The sequence below is a fragment of the Canis lupus genome, chromosome 10 (assembly GCF_003254725.2).
Source record: "Canis lupus dingo isolate Sandy chromosome 10, ASM325472v2, whole genome shotgun sequence".
NCBI lineage: Eukaryota > Metazoa > Chordata > Mammalia > Carnivora > Canidae > Canis > Canis lupus.
This window is the reverse complement of record NC_064252.1, coordinates 7289145-7308809: the sequence shown is the minus strand read 5'-3', so window position 1 is coordinate 7308809 and position 19665 is coordinate 7289145. Positions and strand designations below refer to the sequence as shown.

Below are 19665 nucleotides of genomic sequence, written 5' to 3'. Positions count from 1 at the left end.
ATTTTAAAATAGTGTCTGATTATCAAAAAAATTAAGGACAAAAAAACAATATGAAAATGACTTCTAATCCTGACATTCAGCTATTAACTAATTCATTCAACAAATATTGTTGAGTGTTTACTACGTAGCTATCACAGTGTAGGCAGGCACTCGATGTTGACAATTTAATATACAGAATTTCCTTCCCATATATTTTTGTATATAGGTATCTGAGAGCATTTCTATCAAGGATTACTAATTTTGTGAAATTCTGAACTTGTAATGCAATCATGCCACTTCCATGCTTTTTTCTTTGTTTTCTAGAGCATGCATTGAAATTATACAGACTCTGGGACTGATGTTCAGAGAAACAGAAACTGAGTCATCGCGCCTGAACACATTGGCAGCTAAGAAGTAAGGTCTTCTAGAAGACATTGGGACCTTGTAGTTGCAACCCAAGACTACTCTACTGAGTGTCTTCCAAAACTCATAGCTCTCTTACTTCTCTGTTCAATCCCCCTGGAAATATCTTAAACTCTTTCTCTCTACTTCCTTCTGGATGAGCAGATTGATTGGCACATAGTGAGTTCTGTCTCTCTGGATTTTTAAGGGCACAAAGATCGTCTTAGCATGTTATCTTCTGTCATTGTCTGGTGAACTTGAAAAGCACCAAATGCCCCATAAGACATTAAAAGCCAGGGTTCTCTACTAGAATTTTACAGAGTACTCTTATACCCACATAACAGAAAGTTTACATTGCAAAGGCAGGAATATAGTAGTTTCATTTAATATATAATTGTGTGACTTTGAACTGAATGCTAGTGGGGGGGTTTATCAACATATAAAGTAAGCTGCTATAATAAAGATATGCAAAAATATATGGCCTACAGAAGATAGAAATTTACATCTTTTTTACATACTTGTCCAAAGTAGATAGCCACGCTTTCTTCCACAAAATCAGCCAGAGACCTAGGTTCCTTCCCTTTTGTTGCTCTGACATCTTTTACTATGCTATCCCTTCCCCATGGTTGAAGCAGACTGACCTTTGTGACTTCATTAAATCCTGTGGGATGCAGGAAGAGAAGGAGAAGGAAGCAAATTTTCTTTTTAAGAGAGGCATGTAAGACTTTTCTGCTCATATTCCTTTGATGAGAACTTTAGGCGTATGCCCATATATAGCTGCAAGAGAAGTTAAATGTGTCTGTAGTTGCATGGCTCTATACCTAGCTAAACTTTAGATGGTGATAGGAACACCTGTTACTAAAAGGAAGAATGAAAGAATGTATAGTAGGAGGACAATAGCATTCTTTGCCACAGGAAGTATGTGTTTGCATATTTTACATGAACTTTTTATATGATTTATGGACTATGAATTACATCCTGGGCCAGTGTTCTGACTATAATCTTAATCTCCACCCCCCCCCCCCACCATTTATCTAAAATTTCTGTATTAGGGGCACCTGGGTGGCTCAGTCAATTAAGCAGCTGCCTTCAGGTCATGTCATGATCCCAGGATTCTGGGACTAAGCCCCGTGTTGGGCTCCCTGCTCACAGGAGAGCCCGCTTCTCTCTTTCTCTCTGTTGCTCCCCTTACTTATGCTCTCTCTCTTTCTCTCTGTCAAATAAATAAATAAAATCTTTTAAAAAAGAAAATAAATTTTCTGTATTAAAGGTGGAAGGAAAATGAAGGACATAGGCTCTAAAACATTTGAGCTTGGGAGAAGAATAAGAACTTTTAGTAATGTTTGTCCTGGCTTTTTATTAGAGAACTTTACAAGTGAATTTCAATGATAATTGCTATGTGCCAGGGACTATGGGCATACTATGCTATATACCAGGAGGGTCAGACATTTCTATAAAGGGCCACAAACATTTTTGACTTTTCAGGCCATATAGTCTCTGTTGCAGCTACTCAACTTTGCCACTGCAGCATAAAAACAGTCACAGACAATTTATAAATCAATGGGCACAGCTCTGTTCCAACAAAGCTTTATTTATAAAAACGGACTCTGGGCTATTTGGCCTACAGGCCATAGTTTGTTGACCTCTGCTTTACAGCAAACAAGGAAGATACACTCTATTATTTCTCTGAATACTTTTTTCTTTTTTAAATATTTTATTTTTTTAAAGTAATCTCAACACCCAGAGTGGGATTTGAACTTATAACCCTGCAATCAAGAGTTGCGTGCTCTACCGACTGAGCCAGTCAGATGCCTCCTCTGTATACTTCTTTATGCAGTTGATAGTACTATTTCCTCAATCTCCACGACAGAAATTCAAGATTACTTCTTATATTTCTATCTTACTATACTGAATTAATGCTGAATCATATTACCCTTTTTGTCTACCATTAAGTCCCTACCTCTCTCTATCTGAGCTGAGAAACCACCATTCTTACTAAACTCTGCTGTTTTAATTATTCTGTCTTAACTTGGTTTGGCCACAACAGCTCTATGATAGCCTCTTTCCTTCCTGATATGACTAGCTCTTTTCATATATTTCTTTTTTTTTTTTTAATTTTTTATTTATTTATGATAGTCACAGAGAGAGAGAGAGAGAGAGGCAGAGACACAGGCAGAGGGAGAAGCAGGCTCCATGCACTGGGAGCCCGATGTGGGATTCGATCCCGGGTCTCCAGGATCGCGCCCTAGGCCGAAGGCAGGCGCCAAACCGCTGCGCCACCTAGGGATCCCTCTTTTCATATATTTCAATGCATATGTTATATTGCTGTAATAGAGTCTGGTTGTAATATATTCAGCCAATTTTGATATGCATAGTGTCATGTTACCCGTAGCCTTAACTAGCACAGTTAATGTCTAATATAACTGCATTAGTCTTCTATTACCCTGTAACAAATTACTACAAACTCAGGGGCTTAAAACAATACAAATTGTTTATCCCACAGTTTCTGTGGATCAGGCAATCTGGGCATAGCTCAGTTGGATCATCTTGCTCTGGTTATCACAAATGGCAGTCAAGGTGTCGACTGAATTTGTGTCTCATCTGAGGCTTGAGGGTCATCTTTCAAGCTCATTTGGGTTTTTTTTGTTTTTTTTTTTTGGCAGAATTAATTTCTTCATAGCTATAAACTCATGATAGCCTGCTTTTTGGCAGGAGACTATCTCTGAGCTCAGAAAAGGCCTAAGCATTCTTTGAAGAGCTCAATTGGATAATCAGGCTCACCCAGGATAATCTCCCTTTGATTAACTCAAAAGTCAACAAATTAGGAACGTTAATTATATATGCAAAATCTCCTTACCTTTCTCATCTAACATAACATGATCACGAAAGTAATAGCCTCATATATTCACAGGTCCTGCTCATACTTAAAGGAAAGGGATTATATAGGGTATATATACCAGGGGGCAAAAATCTTGGGGCCATATTAGAATTCTGCATATCAAAATAACAAAGACCGAGTTATGAGACCATGAGTTTGCCTTTCAAAGTCTCTATATATTAGAAAATATTTTGCAATGCATTCAAAATTCTCCCATTGGAAATGACAATCTAAACAATGAAAGTATCAAAACTGTTGACACTATTTTTAAAGGCTGTGATGTCAATCCTATAGTAAGTCTTTTATTTTGGGGATGAAACTACTATTTTGATTAAAATTTCTTCTATTATTGACCTAGTGGATTTTAAATAGCGTTGGCAGAAGGAGTAGATTTAAAATTAAATTCCATGTGAGCAAATAAAAAAGCATTTAATCATTTCAGCATTTCCCTCTTTTTTCATAAGTAGAGATTTTATTAGCTCAGCTCAGTTCACTGTGTTCTTCCTGAAATGTGCCATAAACCCATTCGTATTTTAATACTCATATGGTTGAATTCATGTATCATCACAGCAAGTGTCCCAGAATTTGAAAGTTCCTTCCCTTAACTCTGGATTATATGATACTCTGCAAAGAAGCTGTTGCTGAAAATAAAGGACCTTAATTAAATAGAACAGTAGTAAATGGAATGTCATTTCAAACTTAGTATCAGGAAAAGCTTCTAAATGGAATGTTTTGTTGATTTTGGAAGGGTCTTTTTTAATTTTTTTTTAATTTTTATTTATTTATGATAGTCACAGAGAGAGAGAGAGAGAGAGAGAGAGAGAGAGAGAGGCAGAGACACAGGCAGAGGGAGAAGCAGGCTCCATGCACCGGGAGCCCGATGTGGGATTCGATCCCGGGTCTCCAGGATCACACCCCAGGCTGAAGGTGGCGCTAAACCGCTGCGCCACCCAGGGATCCCTGGAAGGGTCTTTTAAAATAAGATTGGCTATTTTAAAGTAGCCTGAATAAAACATTAACAAATATCGTGTAGGACATATCCTGCTTTTTTGAGAAGTGTGATGACATGACTCTTCTTTTGCAGATATGAGAACTGACTTGCTTTTTCAGTTGGAGAAAGGAAGGGATTTTATTTTTATTAAAATTTTGGTTAATCATGAACTTTCAAAAAAATTTTATTTATTTATTTATTTATTTATTTATTTATTTATTAAATCATTAACTTCTAATCATGGTAATGATTTAAGTGATTGTAAAAAGATTAGGAAGCCTCAATTATTGCTAAATAGGGATTGTTTGTAGTTTCTTTTATTCCATTATGAAGAGAATGCTAATGGTTATAGAGGATTTATATATAGTCCTATCTATAAATTCTTTTACTATTCCCATCTGTCAAAGCTACTCTGATACTATCTTTGGTTAGGCAACGGATTTTCCTAGTGGTCCGCCTTCAGCTCCTTTACAACTATACATAGATTGCATGACAAATATGAAGATGGTGTTGCCAAACCCCATTCCTCAGGATCCTTAATTTGGAGTAGTGATTTTTTTCTCTTTATTTTCAAGTAATAGGGTATATTATTCCAACATATAGTAACAATTTAAATGAGTTATTAGTGTAGGTTAATGGGTAGTACACTGGTTTTGAAAGCAAAAGACTTAAAAAGTAATATTAGTTTTATTAACTAATAGCTAGTAGTCTTCAGTGGAACAGTAAACCTCTCAAATGCTTTGTTAAAAATGAGTTCCATTCTCTTTTTTTTTTTCTTTTTTGCACTGCTGTTGAGAATATAAATTGGTGCAACCACTCTGGAAAACAGTATGGAGGTTCTTCAAAAAACTAAAAATATAAGTATCATATCCAGTAATTCTATTTCTGGATAGTCATCCAAAGAAAATAAAAACACTAATCTAAAAAATTACATGCAGTCCTATGTTTACTGCAACATTATTTACAATAGCCAAGATATGGAAGCCACCTAAATATCCACTGATAGATGAATGGATAAAAAAGATATTGTGTATATACACAATAGAATATTACTTAGCTATAAAATAGAATAAAATCTTGCTATTTGTGACAATATGGATGGGCTTAGAGGGTATTATCCTAAGAGAAGTAAGTCAAAGACAAATACCATATGATTTCACTTATATGTGGAATCTAAAAAACAAAGCAAAAAAATAACAACAAAAGGAGAAACTGACTCATAAATACGGAGAACAAACAAGTGATTGCCAAATGGCAGGGGGATGAGGGGATGGGAAAAATAGGTAAAAGGGGATTAAGAGGTACAAATTTCCAATTATAAAATAGGAAAGTCATGGGGATGAAAAGTATGGGATAGGGAATATAGTTAATCATGTAATAGCTTTGTATGGTGACAGATGGTAACTATACTTATCGTGGTAAGCATTTGATAATGCATATAATTGTTGAATAACTATCTTATACACCTGAAACTAGTATGTCAATTATATTTCAATTAAAAAATTTAAAAAAGCATTTTAGGAAATGCTTCATACAAAAGTTTCTTTGTCCTGGAGATATACAGTGCATGCGAGCATATTAAAGCTTCTGAGAAGTCTAATAGTATAGATATCTCATGAATTTGGTTTAACTAAGTATTTCCTCTATCTCTTTCAATCACAATCTATTTTGACTATAATACTGCCTGGAATTAGTAGCCCATAAAAAGCCCTTTGGGGGAAAAAAGAGCCTTGAAATCACCCAAATTTCCGTTAAGTCCAGACTTACCAAGCTTTCTAAGCTATGTGAACTTGTAGAGCTATACTTGCTTTGAGGGGTGCCTGGTTGGCTCAGTCTGTTAAATGACTGACTCTTGATTTTGGCTCAGGTCATGATTTCAGGGTCATGAGATTGAGCCCCTTGTCAGGCTATGTGCTGGGTGTGGAGCTTGCTTAAGATTCTTTCTGTCCCTCTGCCCCTCCCACTCCTGCTCTCATGCTTTCACACACTCTTAAAAAAACAAAACAACTTGCTTTGAGTCAAAAGATCAAGAAATCGTATTTTTCACTTAAATGTCTTATCACTACTTAGTTAATTGTTTGCATGTCCAGGAATTCAAAAATTCAGTCAAGAATAGTTTGCAGTGGTTTATACTTGTATTATTCAATGTCTGCAAACTTGGCTTTATTGTTTTCAAACTTTATTCATTAATTGCCTTTTATTTATTTTTTTTAGGGGAATATTGTTTAATCTTCTGGTAATTTTAATTAGTGAACCTCAGATTCCAAAATCTTGTCCTGTGTTTGATATCCAGTTGGTGGCTGATTCAACTTTAGTTGAGATGTCTTTTGATGCTGAGGTGAGATGAGAATTTTGTGGTAGACTAAATATAACATATAAGGGTACCCTGGCTTCCTGTTTTCTAATGTGGACCATGACATTGTAGAATACAGAAATATAATTAAATCGAAGAGTAAATTTTGCCATTAACCTCAAAACTTAGATACCCATTATCAATATTCATACATCCATTTTAGGGACACCTGGGTGGCTCAGTGGTTGAGTGTCTCCCGGACTCCTGGGATCAATTCCTGCATTGGGCTCCTTGCGTGAAGCCTGCTTCTCCCTCTGCCCATGTCTCTGCCTCTCTGTCTCTCATGAATAAATAAAATCTTTAAAACTAATAATATATCCATTTTATATGTTTTAAACTATGAATACTAAGGAAAATGATTAGTATTCAGTATGCATTAAATAAATCTGTTTATGTCTCTATACAAAATATTTATGTGTATGTAATTCTACATTAGGAGTCTAATAGTAAAAAACACTGTCTTTAAGAGATTTTAGGGTTAACTCTCTTGCAGTTTACCATCCCTTTTATATATCTAAGTAGTGCAAACTCAGTGAGAATTATTTTTTTTCCTAAGGTTTTACTAATACATTAGAAATATCAGACTACCGAAAAAGCACATATTCTGAGAATAAATCAGCTTATTAGTTTATTTTGAGCAGAACAACACAGAATTCTTTTAAAGGATGGGATATGATTAAATAGTTCTTTAAAAATTTTTTTTGATTAGATACTTCTTAAACATACAATTAGCATTATGTTTTAGAAAACTCTTAAATTTATTCATTCATTTAATAATATTTATTGTAACTCTATTATGAGCTAAACAGTATGGTAGGCAGTGGGGTCCAAACAAGAAGCAAAACAGACACAACCTCTGCCCTCATCGGTTTATAGTTTGGTTAGAGAGACAGGTCTTAATTAAACATAAAATGAATATGAGAATATAATAGAATATTATAGATATTCACAAATATAATATTCATACATATGAATATTAGAGAAATATATAAAAATTCATATTCATTCTGGTTAGAGATGTTAAACATAACACAAATATTCATACATATGAATATTATAGAAATAGTAATTTCTATATATTCAAATATACGAGTATTATAGATTACATGGAGTATCTATGATACCATTTTCAACAGTGGAGTAAGTAGATTAGGGATTAAAGAGTGGGATGGAAGTAAAACTCAGGCCGGGCTAAGAAGCTAGTGCTGTAGTCCAGGTGAGAAGTGATATAGGCCAGAGTGAAGCTCTCCACCCCCGAAACAAGGCTAGGCTTTCTTTGTAGAGCCCTCCTAACTTCCTATACTCTTCTTTCACAGCTCTTGTCTCAGTTAGCAACCATGCATGTAATTACTGGATTGCTAGATTGTTGTTTGTGCTCCAGTATCTTCCATGAGGTCATGGTCCATGTCTCTGTTGATCTCTACTGAATCCTCAACACTTAGCACAGTGTCTGATGCATATTTGTTGAATACATAAATGAAGAAAAGGGAGAGTAGTTGTAAAGAGATAGATTCCAGAAATTTTTAGGAAATTGCATTGATATGTTGATGTGAAAATAAATTGTGAAGACTAGATGACATTTAGATTCTGGCCTGGTATCAGGTAAGAATTATAGCAAGAAGAGTAGGCTCAAAAGGGAAACAACGAGCTTGGTTTTGGATTAGTTGACTTGACTACCTATGGTATTTCCGTATAAAAATAGGTCATGGGCAGAATAGATAAGTCTGAGTTTCCTGGTTTTGGACGTGGTGATTTTGGCACCTGGACTATTAGTGAAGCCATGAGCAGATCATATACATTTTAGTTCCAAGATCCAACAGAGTGGGAGTTTTCAAACTAGAGCTCTTTGAAAAGAATACTATCAGGGAAAGTGAGTGGGCCGGCAGCAACGCCCACAAACATAGTATCTCATGCACCAAGTGACCAAGTGGAGTATGGGCTAGAAGACTTACTTGAGACCAGAAGACAGCCTCACTAACTGGAGTTCTTGAGAGAGACAGAGAGAGACAGAGAGAGAGACAGAGAGAGAGAGAGAGAGAGAAAAGAAAATCTCTAAGCCCTATATTTACCCATGTTACAGAGGCAGTTGTAGTTCACGTTGGGCATAAGCCTAAATTAAATTTCCCAGAGAATTGCCCACCTTAAATTCTAGGGAGATATTTCAATACTCTTGAAAGGATGTACAGTTCTTGATCTGAATGATTTTGTAAATCAGTTTTTTTGTGCTTTTTTTGTGCAAATCAGTATTCTATGGGCCATTGTATCTTTTTTCCCTGACCCACTTTCTTAGACATTATTCAATGAGTAGTCTTTTTATGAAAGCCGTTTTTGGTTTTGTTTTTTTTTTTTTTTTTTTTTTTTTTTTTTTGAGAACGATTGAATCAAACAGAACAGGAAAACTGACCACACTCATTATATTTTCAGTTAACCAAAAATTCTTTTATAAGTCATAAGGAGAAATGACTATTATTTTTGGCCCTGACAATGATATCTTATTTAAAATTCTAGTTACAGAAGCTTATTGTGGAATATACAGATACAGCTACGGCACTTTTATATGAAATACTTCTTGTCTTTCAGCAGGTATATTTTATTATACATATTATACTGTGTGATTTTTTATATATCACATGACTATTACATATCTATGATAATATATATGATTAATAATATACATTTACTATACTTGTGTTAGAGATGATCTCCAAAATTGGCTGACTTAAATGATACTACATTTGCTCTTAAGTACTTGTCCAGTTTATTTTCCTAAATACTGAATTACTTTTAATTTTTTTCTAAATACTGATTATAAAGATTTCATTAATTAAGATAAATTATATTTGAGAATGAATATCCTTTCATGCACAACTTGAACTTCATGAACATAACTTATTTCCTTGAGTCTTTTAGGGAAATCTTGGATTGGGATCAACAAAGTTTGCTATTAGCTGGATGATGTCCTTCCTACAAAGTCATCCTTCCGTAGTAAGTACCAAGAAGCAAAAACAAAACCACCACTCACAGCTAAATAAACAGGTGCTCTTCTGCTTAATAAAACACAAATTTTCTCTATAAGGAGTCACATTTATAAAACAGAAGCAAAAGGTAAATCTGATCATTTTATCATTTGGTTTAAAAAAAGGCATTTTGATATTTGGGGCCTGAGTGCTTAAGGTACTGAAATGAAAATTTAAAAAAAATTTACTAACAACAACAACAACAACAACAACAAAATTTACTTTATCTATCTATCTATCTATCTATCTATGTATCTATCTATCTATCTATCTATCTATCTATCTATCTATGTATCTGCCTATCATCTATTTATTTTGAGAGAGAGAAGAGCATTAGCAGGGGAAGGGGGGAGAGAGAGGGAGAGAGAGAGAGAGAGAGAATCTTAGGGAAGCTCCATACTTAGTACAGAGCCTGATGCAGTGCTCAGTCTCATGTCCCTAAGATCACCACATAAGCTGAAATCAAGAGTCAGATGCTTAACCTACTGAGCCACCCAGGTACCCCCTGAAATGATATCTTAAATGTGATCCTTATTTCATGAAAAACCCTAAAATACATTCTGTAGGAAACAATAATATTAAAATATTGGTTGTATAAGTAAGTGAAAAAATGAACATTTGTCTTTTTTTTTTTTTGTCTTTTTTTTTTTTTAAAGGTTTATTTATTTGAGAGGAAGAGAGAGTGCAAGAGAATGAGTGAGAATGAGCAGGGGGCAGGGGCAGAGGAGAGGAAGAGATTCTTCAAGGAGACTCCCCACTGAGCAGGGAGCCCTGAAGATGTGGGGTTGAATCACAGGATTCTGAGATCATGACCTGAGCTGAAATCAACTGCAGGCTGCTTAACCGACTGAGCAACCCAGGTGCCCCCTGAACATTTATCTTAAACAGGGAGTATGGATTGGGGAGTATGAATTAACACTTGGGATCATCAGAGCTCTCTGTCCTGGCAACTGCCATCCTAGTCCATAGTACCACTGTCTCCCTTCTTGACATTACAATCACGTCTACATGGTCTGTCCCTATCTTCCCACCAGACCAAAGGGATTAAAAAATCTGATTATGTCATGCCTTGCTTTAAATCTCTCATAAAAAAGAGATGGCCTACAAGGCTCATCTAGTCTCTCACTTTCCCAGCTATATAACCCAATACCTCCAACTCCATTGCAGGACTTTTACCAGTCCTTCTGTCTGTCTGAAATGCTTTTCCCTCTTTTTCTACATTAACTCTTACTAATCCTAATCTTCAGTGCCCCTTCCTGAGATAGGGTAGGGGGATGATATTCTCACCTCTGTCTAGATCACATTCCCCATTATTGGCACACAGTCATAGCTTAGTGTCTTCCTCCTTCCCTCCATAGGACTTGTTACTGTTGCAGTTTGCATTTGTTGGTGTTACTATTCAGTTCTTTTCTGTGGCAGCCATTAGTGCCGCATATATTCTGGTTCTCCCTGGTTCCAGGCACATGGTAGGATTGTACTTCACTCCTCACTTGAAATTAGGTCTCTGTTCTTGCTTTCATCAACAGAATGTGAGCATAAGCAGCCTGTGTCACTTCTTGCCAGAAGGTTTTAGAGCAAGTGCATGCTTCTCTGCATCCTCTTGTCCTCCTGGTAGGGTAAATGACAGCATTTCATACAGTCCTGAGTGACTACAATGAAGAGAACACCCTGTCAACCCATAAGGGACAAACAATGTGAGCAAGTAGTAAACCTTTGTTGTGTTAAGCAAAGCATCAACATTTTGTGAAGTTTGTTACCAAACTTCTATATATTCAAATATATAGTCAGTCAAGACTGACACAGTATTGGGGTGCCTGGGTGGCTCAGTGGTTAAGTGCCTGCCTTCAACTCTGGGAGTGACCCTGGAGTCCCAGGATCGAGTCCCACGTCGGGCTCCCTGCATGGAGCCTGCTTCTCCCTCTGCCTATGTCTCTGCCTCTCTCTGTTATCTCTTAGGAATAAATAAATAAAATCTTAAAAAAAGAAAAAAAGATTGACACAATATCATTCTCCCCCAACAGACTCTAAGTGCCATGAATGTGGAAGCTATGCCTATTGTGGTAGGCAGATATTCAATAAAACATCTGCTGAATTAATTCCCTAAAAGTTTTATTCCTTAATGTCTTATCATCTCCCCAAACTTAATTTTCCTTTATTCATTCATGTATTCATGCATTTGATCAAAATACATTTAATTGGAGATCTCTTCAAAAAGTAGTAAACCAAATTAAGTTTTCATTGCTAATGGAGGATTTGATATAATATGTTCTCTTTCCAAATACAAACATGCCTCTGTTGACTATCAGTGGTACTACTTTGGGGTATTTTCTATAGTTATACTAAATATGCCAGGCCCTTGTGACATATGTTTACAAAAATCTGGCTAGGGCCAGAGGGTACACAGTCAGCTGCCATATACAGAGACTGAGCCCATGGATGTGGCTTCTTTAGCAGCACACAGAGGTTAACTAGTCTCTGGCCCGCTTCAAGGAGTATCATAAAGTTCTAGACATTCATAGCAACAGAAGCTTGTATGTGCAAGATGGAAGACCCTTACTTTTTTCTGTGCAGTGGTTGCAGACCCTATCATCTGAACTGATGTGTGAAGTCTGGGGGTACTAAGGACTCCAAGCCACAGGGAAGTTTCTTTATCAACTTATAGGGCTGGTTCACCAAGGGAATTGAGTTGAGTATGAAGCCAGTCTGTGACCATAAAGTACACTAGGATGAAAGAAAGGTGGCAAAAGGACTACTAGTGTTGTTGAAAGCTTCAGTATTAACTCAGTTCTAGAGTATGGGTAGAAACAGGCCATTTGAGAGAAATGTGCAAGCAAGAAAACTGTTGTGATCATTGAATCCACCTATATGCTAGTCTGCTCTGGCTGATTCTTCTTTTACTTGGTTAGAGCAAGATGCAGAAGAAGTTAAAAATTTAATTCCCAAATGGTCATTGCTTTGTTGTACTGCTCCAGACTCTCCAACCTCAATCTGTGTTTGCCTGACACAGTATTTAGTCAGTATGTGTAAACAGATCTGGATTGGGGAAAACCCACTCCAAACCACCTGTCCTACTTAGGAAGGGCCAGTAGCAACATCAACAGAGAAGGCAACACATTTATTAATACTAATTTAATGGGCATGCAAAGGGACCTTCTGGTTAGAGCTTGAAAGGACAATAGAGCTCCCTTCTGTTTTTTTTTTTTTTTTTTTTTTTTTTTTAAGTTAAAACACCAAATTCCCTTCTGTTTTTATGGTAGCCTACATTTATGGATAGTTTGAAAATGTGCCCCCATCAAAAAAAAAAAAAAAAAAGACTGGTGGAATCCATTGTTCTTAGTTTTTGTTATTTGGTTCTGTTTTTTGTGTTTTTTTAAAGTAATCTCTACACTCAGTGTGGGGTTTTGAACTCACAACCCCAAGATCAAGAGTCACATGCGCTACCAACTGAGCCAGCCAGAAACCCCTTGGTTCTGTTGTAAATGACTTTGTGTGTGAGAAGCAGCAGCTTAATAACATCACATTATTGCTACTGTTTCCATTTTAATTTACTCCTCAGAAATGATAGCAGACATACTCTTGATGAAAACCCCAGTTAACAGTGGTATCAACATCACTTGCTTGTGTCAAGCCTGGTTTTCTTTGCTTTCTCACGTACTGTCTCTCAAGGTGATGTCTGAGGAACAAAGCCATTAGAATTGTTCATGGTAAATATCGAGGTGGGGCTCAGGATTCCACATTTATTGAGCTGCCCAGGTGATCTTTATGCATACTCAATTTTGAGAGCCACTGCCTTGGAGGAACCCTCTTGGAAAGTCACAGGACGTTTATCTCTGTGGGTCATTTGTTCTTCGCAGTAGAAGAGAAGAGAAATCATCTTCCCTCCTGGAGGAGCCTATAGACCTTTCAAGCTCCCCTTCTATCCCCCACTCCTGCTTCCAATGTTCTCCATTTACACTGGAATCAAATCTCCTTGACAGTCAGAATTCGTGCTGATTCTGCTTAGAGGGGGGTGAATGGTAAACCCAATCAGCCTATGGTCTGGTGCTCTCTGAGTACCATTTCAGTGAGAAATAGTGCAAGAGTATTGGTGCAAGGATGGTGAGGACTTCAGCTTAGATTTAGTGAAGCCCCAGCTGAAATAGGTGCCTTATGGGTGGCATGTGGCCTACATATAACTGCTTTTTTTCCTGTGTAGATCACTTTCGTGGACAGTATTGTGAAACAAATGGTAAAAGGGCTTTCAGCTTCATTTCAGTTGCTAAGTCCCAGCCAAGCAGTTCTGTTGTATCAGCAATTTTACATCCTTAAGAGCTGCCTGCAGTACAGCAAGACTTTAGCTGAGTATATTAGGAATGAGTACAGAGAAGAATTCAGGTAAGAGAAGTCTGAATCTAATCAGCAGCAAAAGCCACTCATTTCTGATTTTCATGCAGAACTGCAGCGTGGCCCAGTATTTAGAAGATGAAGTGAAGATGGGCGATTCTGTTTTTGCTTTTAATAATATTTCACTTTGATCCGCGGTAAGGTAGGGTTTGGGTGAGCTCTAAGAACCACTGCCATTTGAAGTGTATTCCCAGGCTAGAAAAGACTAATGAAACATCAAACTCCTTTTGAAGAACTGTTTCTCACTGTCTTTGTTGCAGCCAGCACCTCACAGAGGCTAGTAATGATTTTAACATGCTGTGAGTAATCAAGAGTTACAAACCCTACTGAAGGGGATGATGAATTAGGGATTGTGAATTTAACTGAAGCACTGGGGAAAAAAGAAAAAGAAACACAATTGATAAAAGGAGAAACAATTAATGAATGTGATTATTATTTTTTGTTTCCTTCACCCCCTCTCTTACTCAGGAACAAAACAGTAAGGAAGAGCAGTAACAAGCACTGGTTTCATCAGCCAGCTTGTTCTGCACCTCAGGGGTTCCTGCTTCTATTTATAGGCTGGCAGCCGCTCAGCTCCGCATTAGCACCTATCAAGGAAAAAACCCAGCTTGCGTCTGACTTAAGATGAAAAGGGTACAGCAGGCATTGCTTTGCCACCAGTTTGGGCACAGACATAAAAGAATGTGGAGGCATACATTATGGCCTTAGATTGGCTCTTTAAAAAATTTCAGCCCAATTTGTGGACTCTGTCTTTCCTCCCTGTAGTTGGTTTTACACCATCGGTTCCACTCCGGCTTCTATAAAAGGGTTTTGTTTGGCCTGCTCTGAATTGGTCCACACAACCTAATTTTTTCCTCAGTTTTTTTTTTTTTAACGTAAAATTCATATAGCATGAAATTCACTATTTTAAAGTGTGCAGTTCAGTCACTTGTAATCCATTTCACAATGTTGTGCAACCACTACCACCATCTAATTGCAGAACATTTTCATCACCCCCAAAGAAACCTGGTACCCATTAAGCAGTCACATGCCATGATCCCCTCCCCCCAGCCCCTGGCAACCACTAATCCACTTCTCTCTGTGGATTTGCCTATTCTGGACATTTCACATGAATGGAATCATACAATACATGGCCTTCTGTGTCTGGCTCCTTTCACTTAGCATCACGTTTTCAAGGTGCGTCCATGTTGTGGCATGTATCACACGAACCAATTTTTAAATATTAGTTATGCACATTTAAAAATCAGAACAACTGCCAAAATGGTGTCAGAGTCCTGCATGACGATAGTTGGCAGGAGCTCACCAGCAGCTGCCTCTGTGTACTCAGTGTGCCACAGCCTCCTCTCTATTCATACCTGACCTTCTTCCTAGTGGGTTACCTGTGGGCATTTAGGCTTGTGATCTTTGTTTTAAAATCCCGATTTTCAGCCTGCGTGCATTAGAATCACTGGAGTAACTATGAAAAAAAAAATACTGATACTCAGGTCTCACCTGGAGCACCTCTGTTCAGTTCATCGGTGGTGGGGCCTGGGTACTGAGGTTTAAAATACTCACCAGGTGATTCTAACGTGAGAGCCTATCTCCTAAGCCATCAGGGGAAGGCTTAAGGTTTTCTCATTTTTGTTTCTTCCCCTGGCCTTTCCCAAATTTTTACTAAGGCCATGGGGATGAGCCCTACCCTTCACAACTTGACTCTTGCATTTCAACTTCCTGTGTATTACCCAAGCAAACAAGAATCAGGAGCCTCAGCCCACGCGGTGGTGGGGACAGTCCTGGCTTCCCTATTAATGTCTTGATAACGGATATATTATTAATGAAATTCACTTCCTTTGCTGTAGGAAAGCGTCTCAAAGAGCTGAAAGGCTCACATAACAGAGATCTCCTAGGTCACCCAACCTAGAGGAGATCAGATGACTGAAAATACTAGCTGTATCCTGTGGCTTAGATCCCCATATCCAACAGCCCTATGCTAGTGAGTGTCTATATACTGATGTGACCAATGTTAAATTCTTGTTTTTAAAGCTATTTTGTTTCTTTTTATGATTTGCAGGTACTTTATTCACATGCCAGCCTTGGAAAAAAGGCTCCCATTGTGGTACCCTCTTACCCAACCTACCATTCAACTTTTTCATGAAGTTCTGAAATTAGTTGAACAGAAACAATGTGTGAAATATTAGTCTAAAATGTTAACCAGGAGTCAACCTAGTATTTATGAGTCAACTTGTTTCATTTGTTTAATATCTAGCTATCCCTGTGTCTTATAAACAGACTTTATTTGAATGTTTCAACAATATCTGTAAGAGAAGTCCTTAAAGTTTTTTTATCCATGAAAAAGAAACTTTACATACACTGATATATGTAAAGTGGTGCTAAAAATGAGCATTTCTCTAAAAATAAGTTTCTTAAAAAAAAAAAAACTACAAAGGGAACAGAAGCCCATGTAAAGCAAATGTATAAAGTGTAACCTGATGAGTTTTGTTGGTGTAACAATGGTAAGTGGTATGAGGCCACTGAAATGTCCAAAGATAAACTGTAGGGAGTAGAATTTTTTTTTTTTAAAGATTCTATTTCTTCATGAGAGAGGCAGAGACACAGGCAGAGGGAGAAGCAGGCTCCCCGGGGGAGCCTGATGCGGGACCAGGATCCCAGGACCCCAGGACTACAACTTGAGTGGAAGGCAGATGCTCAACCACTGCCACCCTGGCATCCCAGGGAGTAGAAATTACAGAGTGATCACTAGAGAAATGCTGAGCAAGAAGTAGTTGCCCTTTTATTTCCACCTGTCAAAATTATAGTGAAATAAGTATTCATAGGAGAATGAGCAGAACATAGGCATAGCTATAAGGAAGGTCAGATCTTCATTTATGAGGAAGGAAGCTTGGACTTTCTTTAACACAATGAAGTACATTCTAGGGCTCAGTTTCAGGCACCTGTGGACTAGTGCAAGCAGTCTCAGTGATAGAGAAATTGTAATAAGCAATTATGGCTCTCCCAACAATCAAAAAAAAAAAAAGTCTTCACTCTATTTTATGGCAATAAACTAATCCAACAAAAACTTCACTTTGGTGTCACTGTGAGCTATTGAATTTGGGCTAACTTAGAAAGTGGGTCCTGTATTTGATTAGCATGACTTGAAGGAGGATGAGAGAAAAACCCAAAGAAAGAGCTCCCAAACCAGATGCACTCATACTGGAGAGAAGGTTAAACTCACTTATGACATTTTATTACTGGTTGCGGCTGAGCCATTAACCAGCTACTGGACCTCAAACAGCCTACTCTGCTCTGTGGAAGGGTGGGACGAGATGTTCCGCAAGCTCTCGTCCAGCTCTAACATGCTCTACCTGTGACCAGATACTTCTTAATGCTCTGTGGTGGGGGAGTGCATTCCTCTGCTATCCTGGCTCAGTGGGTGATTTCACATGCATTCCAAATAATCCTGCTTTCTTCAGACCAAACATTTCTTTTCAGCTCTCACCCCAAAAAGTGTCCAAGCCTTCTCCACTATCACCCATCAAGGACTACAAGTCTTCTAGTAGTTTCCAATGTGGGGGAGAGATGGGGGAGTAGAATGGTGTTTATGAGTGTCCTGGGCTGTCAGATGAGGGACTGCTCCCAGGAGATGGTCAATCAGAAGCATATGAAAAGAATCTTGGGATAAAGGCAACAATACTTCAAACTGCACTAATGATGGACAGTGGGGTGACCACTGGTGAATGGTGGAACCTACGGAATGACAAGAGGATCAAGTCTGCCTCAGCTTCTAAACAGTGCCCTGGCTCTGGGCTAGTAGCAGTGCCGGCTCCAGAGAGGGCATGGGCTTCCTCTCACATGTCTTAGGTGCTTGATGCCGCTTCTCTCCCACTGTTCTCTTTTCTCTGAGACCATACTTTATCTAATCTGTGGGAGCAAAAGCTGTCAGAATGCATCTGAATCTTTCCACGCAGGGTTACATTACTGGCATTCTTGAAAGCTAATGCTTGAAGATTTGTCATCTTGATTTTTTTTTAAAGATTTTATTTATTCATGAGAGACGCACAAACAGGCAGAGACACAGGCAGGAGAGGAAAAAGCAGGCTCCATGCAGGAAGCCTGATGCAGGACTTAATCCCAGGACTCTAAGATCACGCCCTGAGCTGAAGGCAGATGCTTAACACTGAGCCACCCAGGCGTCCCCATCTTGATTTTCTTATGGCATTTGTCTGTTTGCAGTGTGGGAGGGGAACCCCAAAATTAACACTTTAAAGGGTTATCCTGCTACAGTTCTTTCCTACTCTTTTTTACAGCGTTGCCAAACCCAAGAAAATCACTAAATAATCCATCTCTCTTAGTGATCAGACACATCTGATTTTTTTTTTAAAGATTTTATTTATTCACGATAGACACACACACGGGGGGAGAGAGAGAGAGAGAAAGAGAGAGAGAGAGAGAGAGAGGCAGAGACACAGGCAGAGGGAGAAGCAGGCTTCATGCAGGGAGCCCGACGTGGGACTCGATCCCAGGACTCCAGCATCACACCCTGGGCCAAAGGCGGTGCTAAACCGCTGAGCCACCCAGGGATCCCTGACACATCTGACTGACTAAGTATTGACTTCAAACTACAAAATAGTTACTTTTAGGAAATTTAATTGTGGAAACATTTTGAATATGAAAATTACATATACTTTTTTTTTTTTTTTTTTTTTTTACATATCCTTTTTTTCTAAGAACAAAGTATCACCAAATAGGAAGCACATATAGCTAGTTTTGATTCCGGGTCTCTAGGATCACACCCTGGGCTGCAGGCAGTGCCAAACCCCTGAGCCATCCGGGCTGCCTGAAATTTTTTTTTTTTTTTTTGTGAGAACATTTAAGTTCTACTTTCCTAGCAAGTTTCAATTACATAATAGGGTATTATCAACTATAGTCACCATGTTTTACATTAGATTTTCAAACCTTCATTTTACAACTGAAAGTTTGTACCCTTGAAAGTATAGAGAGGTAGCAACCTCTCCCTATTTCCCCTGCACCCTAGCCACTGGTAACCACTTTTTACTCTGTTTCTATGAGCTCAACTTTTTATTTTGTGTTGTTTTTAAATAAAGGGTTGTTTCAAGTTCTACGTTTTAGATTTTTTAAATTTAGTTTTTCAAACCCAAAGTATTTTAGTGTTGTATTTTATTTATTTGAGAGAGAGAGCATGCATAAGCAGGAGGAACAGCAGAGGCCTAGGGAGAATCAGGCTCTTCACGGAGCAGGGAGCCAGCCCGGTGAGGGCTTGGATCATGACCCGAACCGAAGGTAGCTGCTTAACCAAATGAGCCACCCACGTGCTCCCAGAAACATTATTTTCAAATGGGATACATGATGCAGAGAAAAATTTAAATATAAATATTTAGGTGGTATTAGGTACCCTACCCAATCTCACAAATCTTCAGTTGTTATCATGAATTAATCTAACCCTTGCCATTTTACCAAAGTTCAACAGAAAAATAATGAAGCTTACCTTCACAGGAAAGACTCTATTTATCTTTCCAATGTTTCCTGTTTTCTTTTCCTACAAGAATGGTAGAGAAAAAAAATTCATATCACAGTGTGATGCTGCTGGTGTGTATAAAAAAAACCCTTGATAGCTTTTTTTTTCCCGGCCAGCTTCTAAGTTTCTCCTGCTCTCCGGGGTGATTTA

General features: G+C 38.0%; 1 protein-coding gene and 1 long non-coding RNA gene across 16 annotated transcripts in view; one reads left to right on the top strand and one right to left on the bottom strand.

Moving 5' to 3' along the window:
* C10H12orf56 (chromosome 10 C12orf56 homolog) overlaps nucleotides 1-17063 on the top strand; it is an 89930-nt gene extending 72867 nt beyond the window's left edge. The window contains 6 exon segments of the mRNA XM_049115732.1: nucleotides 304-393; nucleotides 6465-6588; nucleotides 9112-9186; nucleotides 9514-9588; nucleotides 13816-13994; nucleotides 16054-17063. Of these exon segments, the coding sequence (XP_048971689.1) occupies nucleotides 304-393; nucleotides 6465-6588; nucleotides 9112-9186; nucleotides 9514-9588; nucleotides 13816-13994; nucleotides 16054-16180 (670 nt within the window). The 3' untranslated portion in view covers nucleotides 16181-17063.
* The window catches only part of LOC112677920 (uncharacterized), a 119438-nt gene that overhangs the window by 76277 nt on the left and 23496 nt on the right, over nucleotides 1-19665 (bottom strand). For 5 of the 15 annotated variants that reach the window (XR_007413692.1, XR_007413705.1, XR_004803427.2 and 2 more), the window contains exons 2-4: nucleotides 19486-19536; nucleotides 10908-11269; nucleotides 1023-1158 (exon numbers count right to left, since the gene is read on the bottom strand). This is a non-coding gene — a long non-coding RNA (uncharacterized LOC112677920). Of the gene's footprint in view, nucleotides 1-899; nucleotides 1159-10907; nucleotides 11289-19485; nucleotides 19537-19665 lie in introns of all 15 variants that reach the window. The other 10 variants (XR_007413701.1, XR_007413696.1, XR_007413704.1 and 7 more) reach the window with 8 other exon arrangements.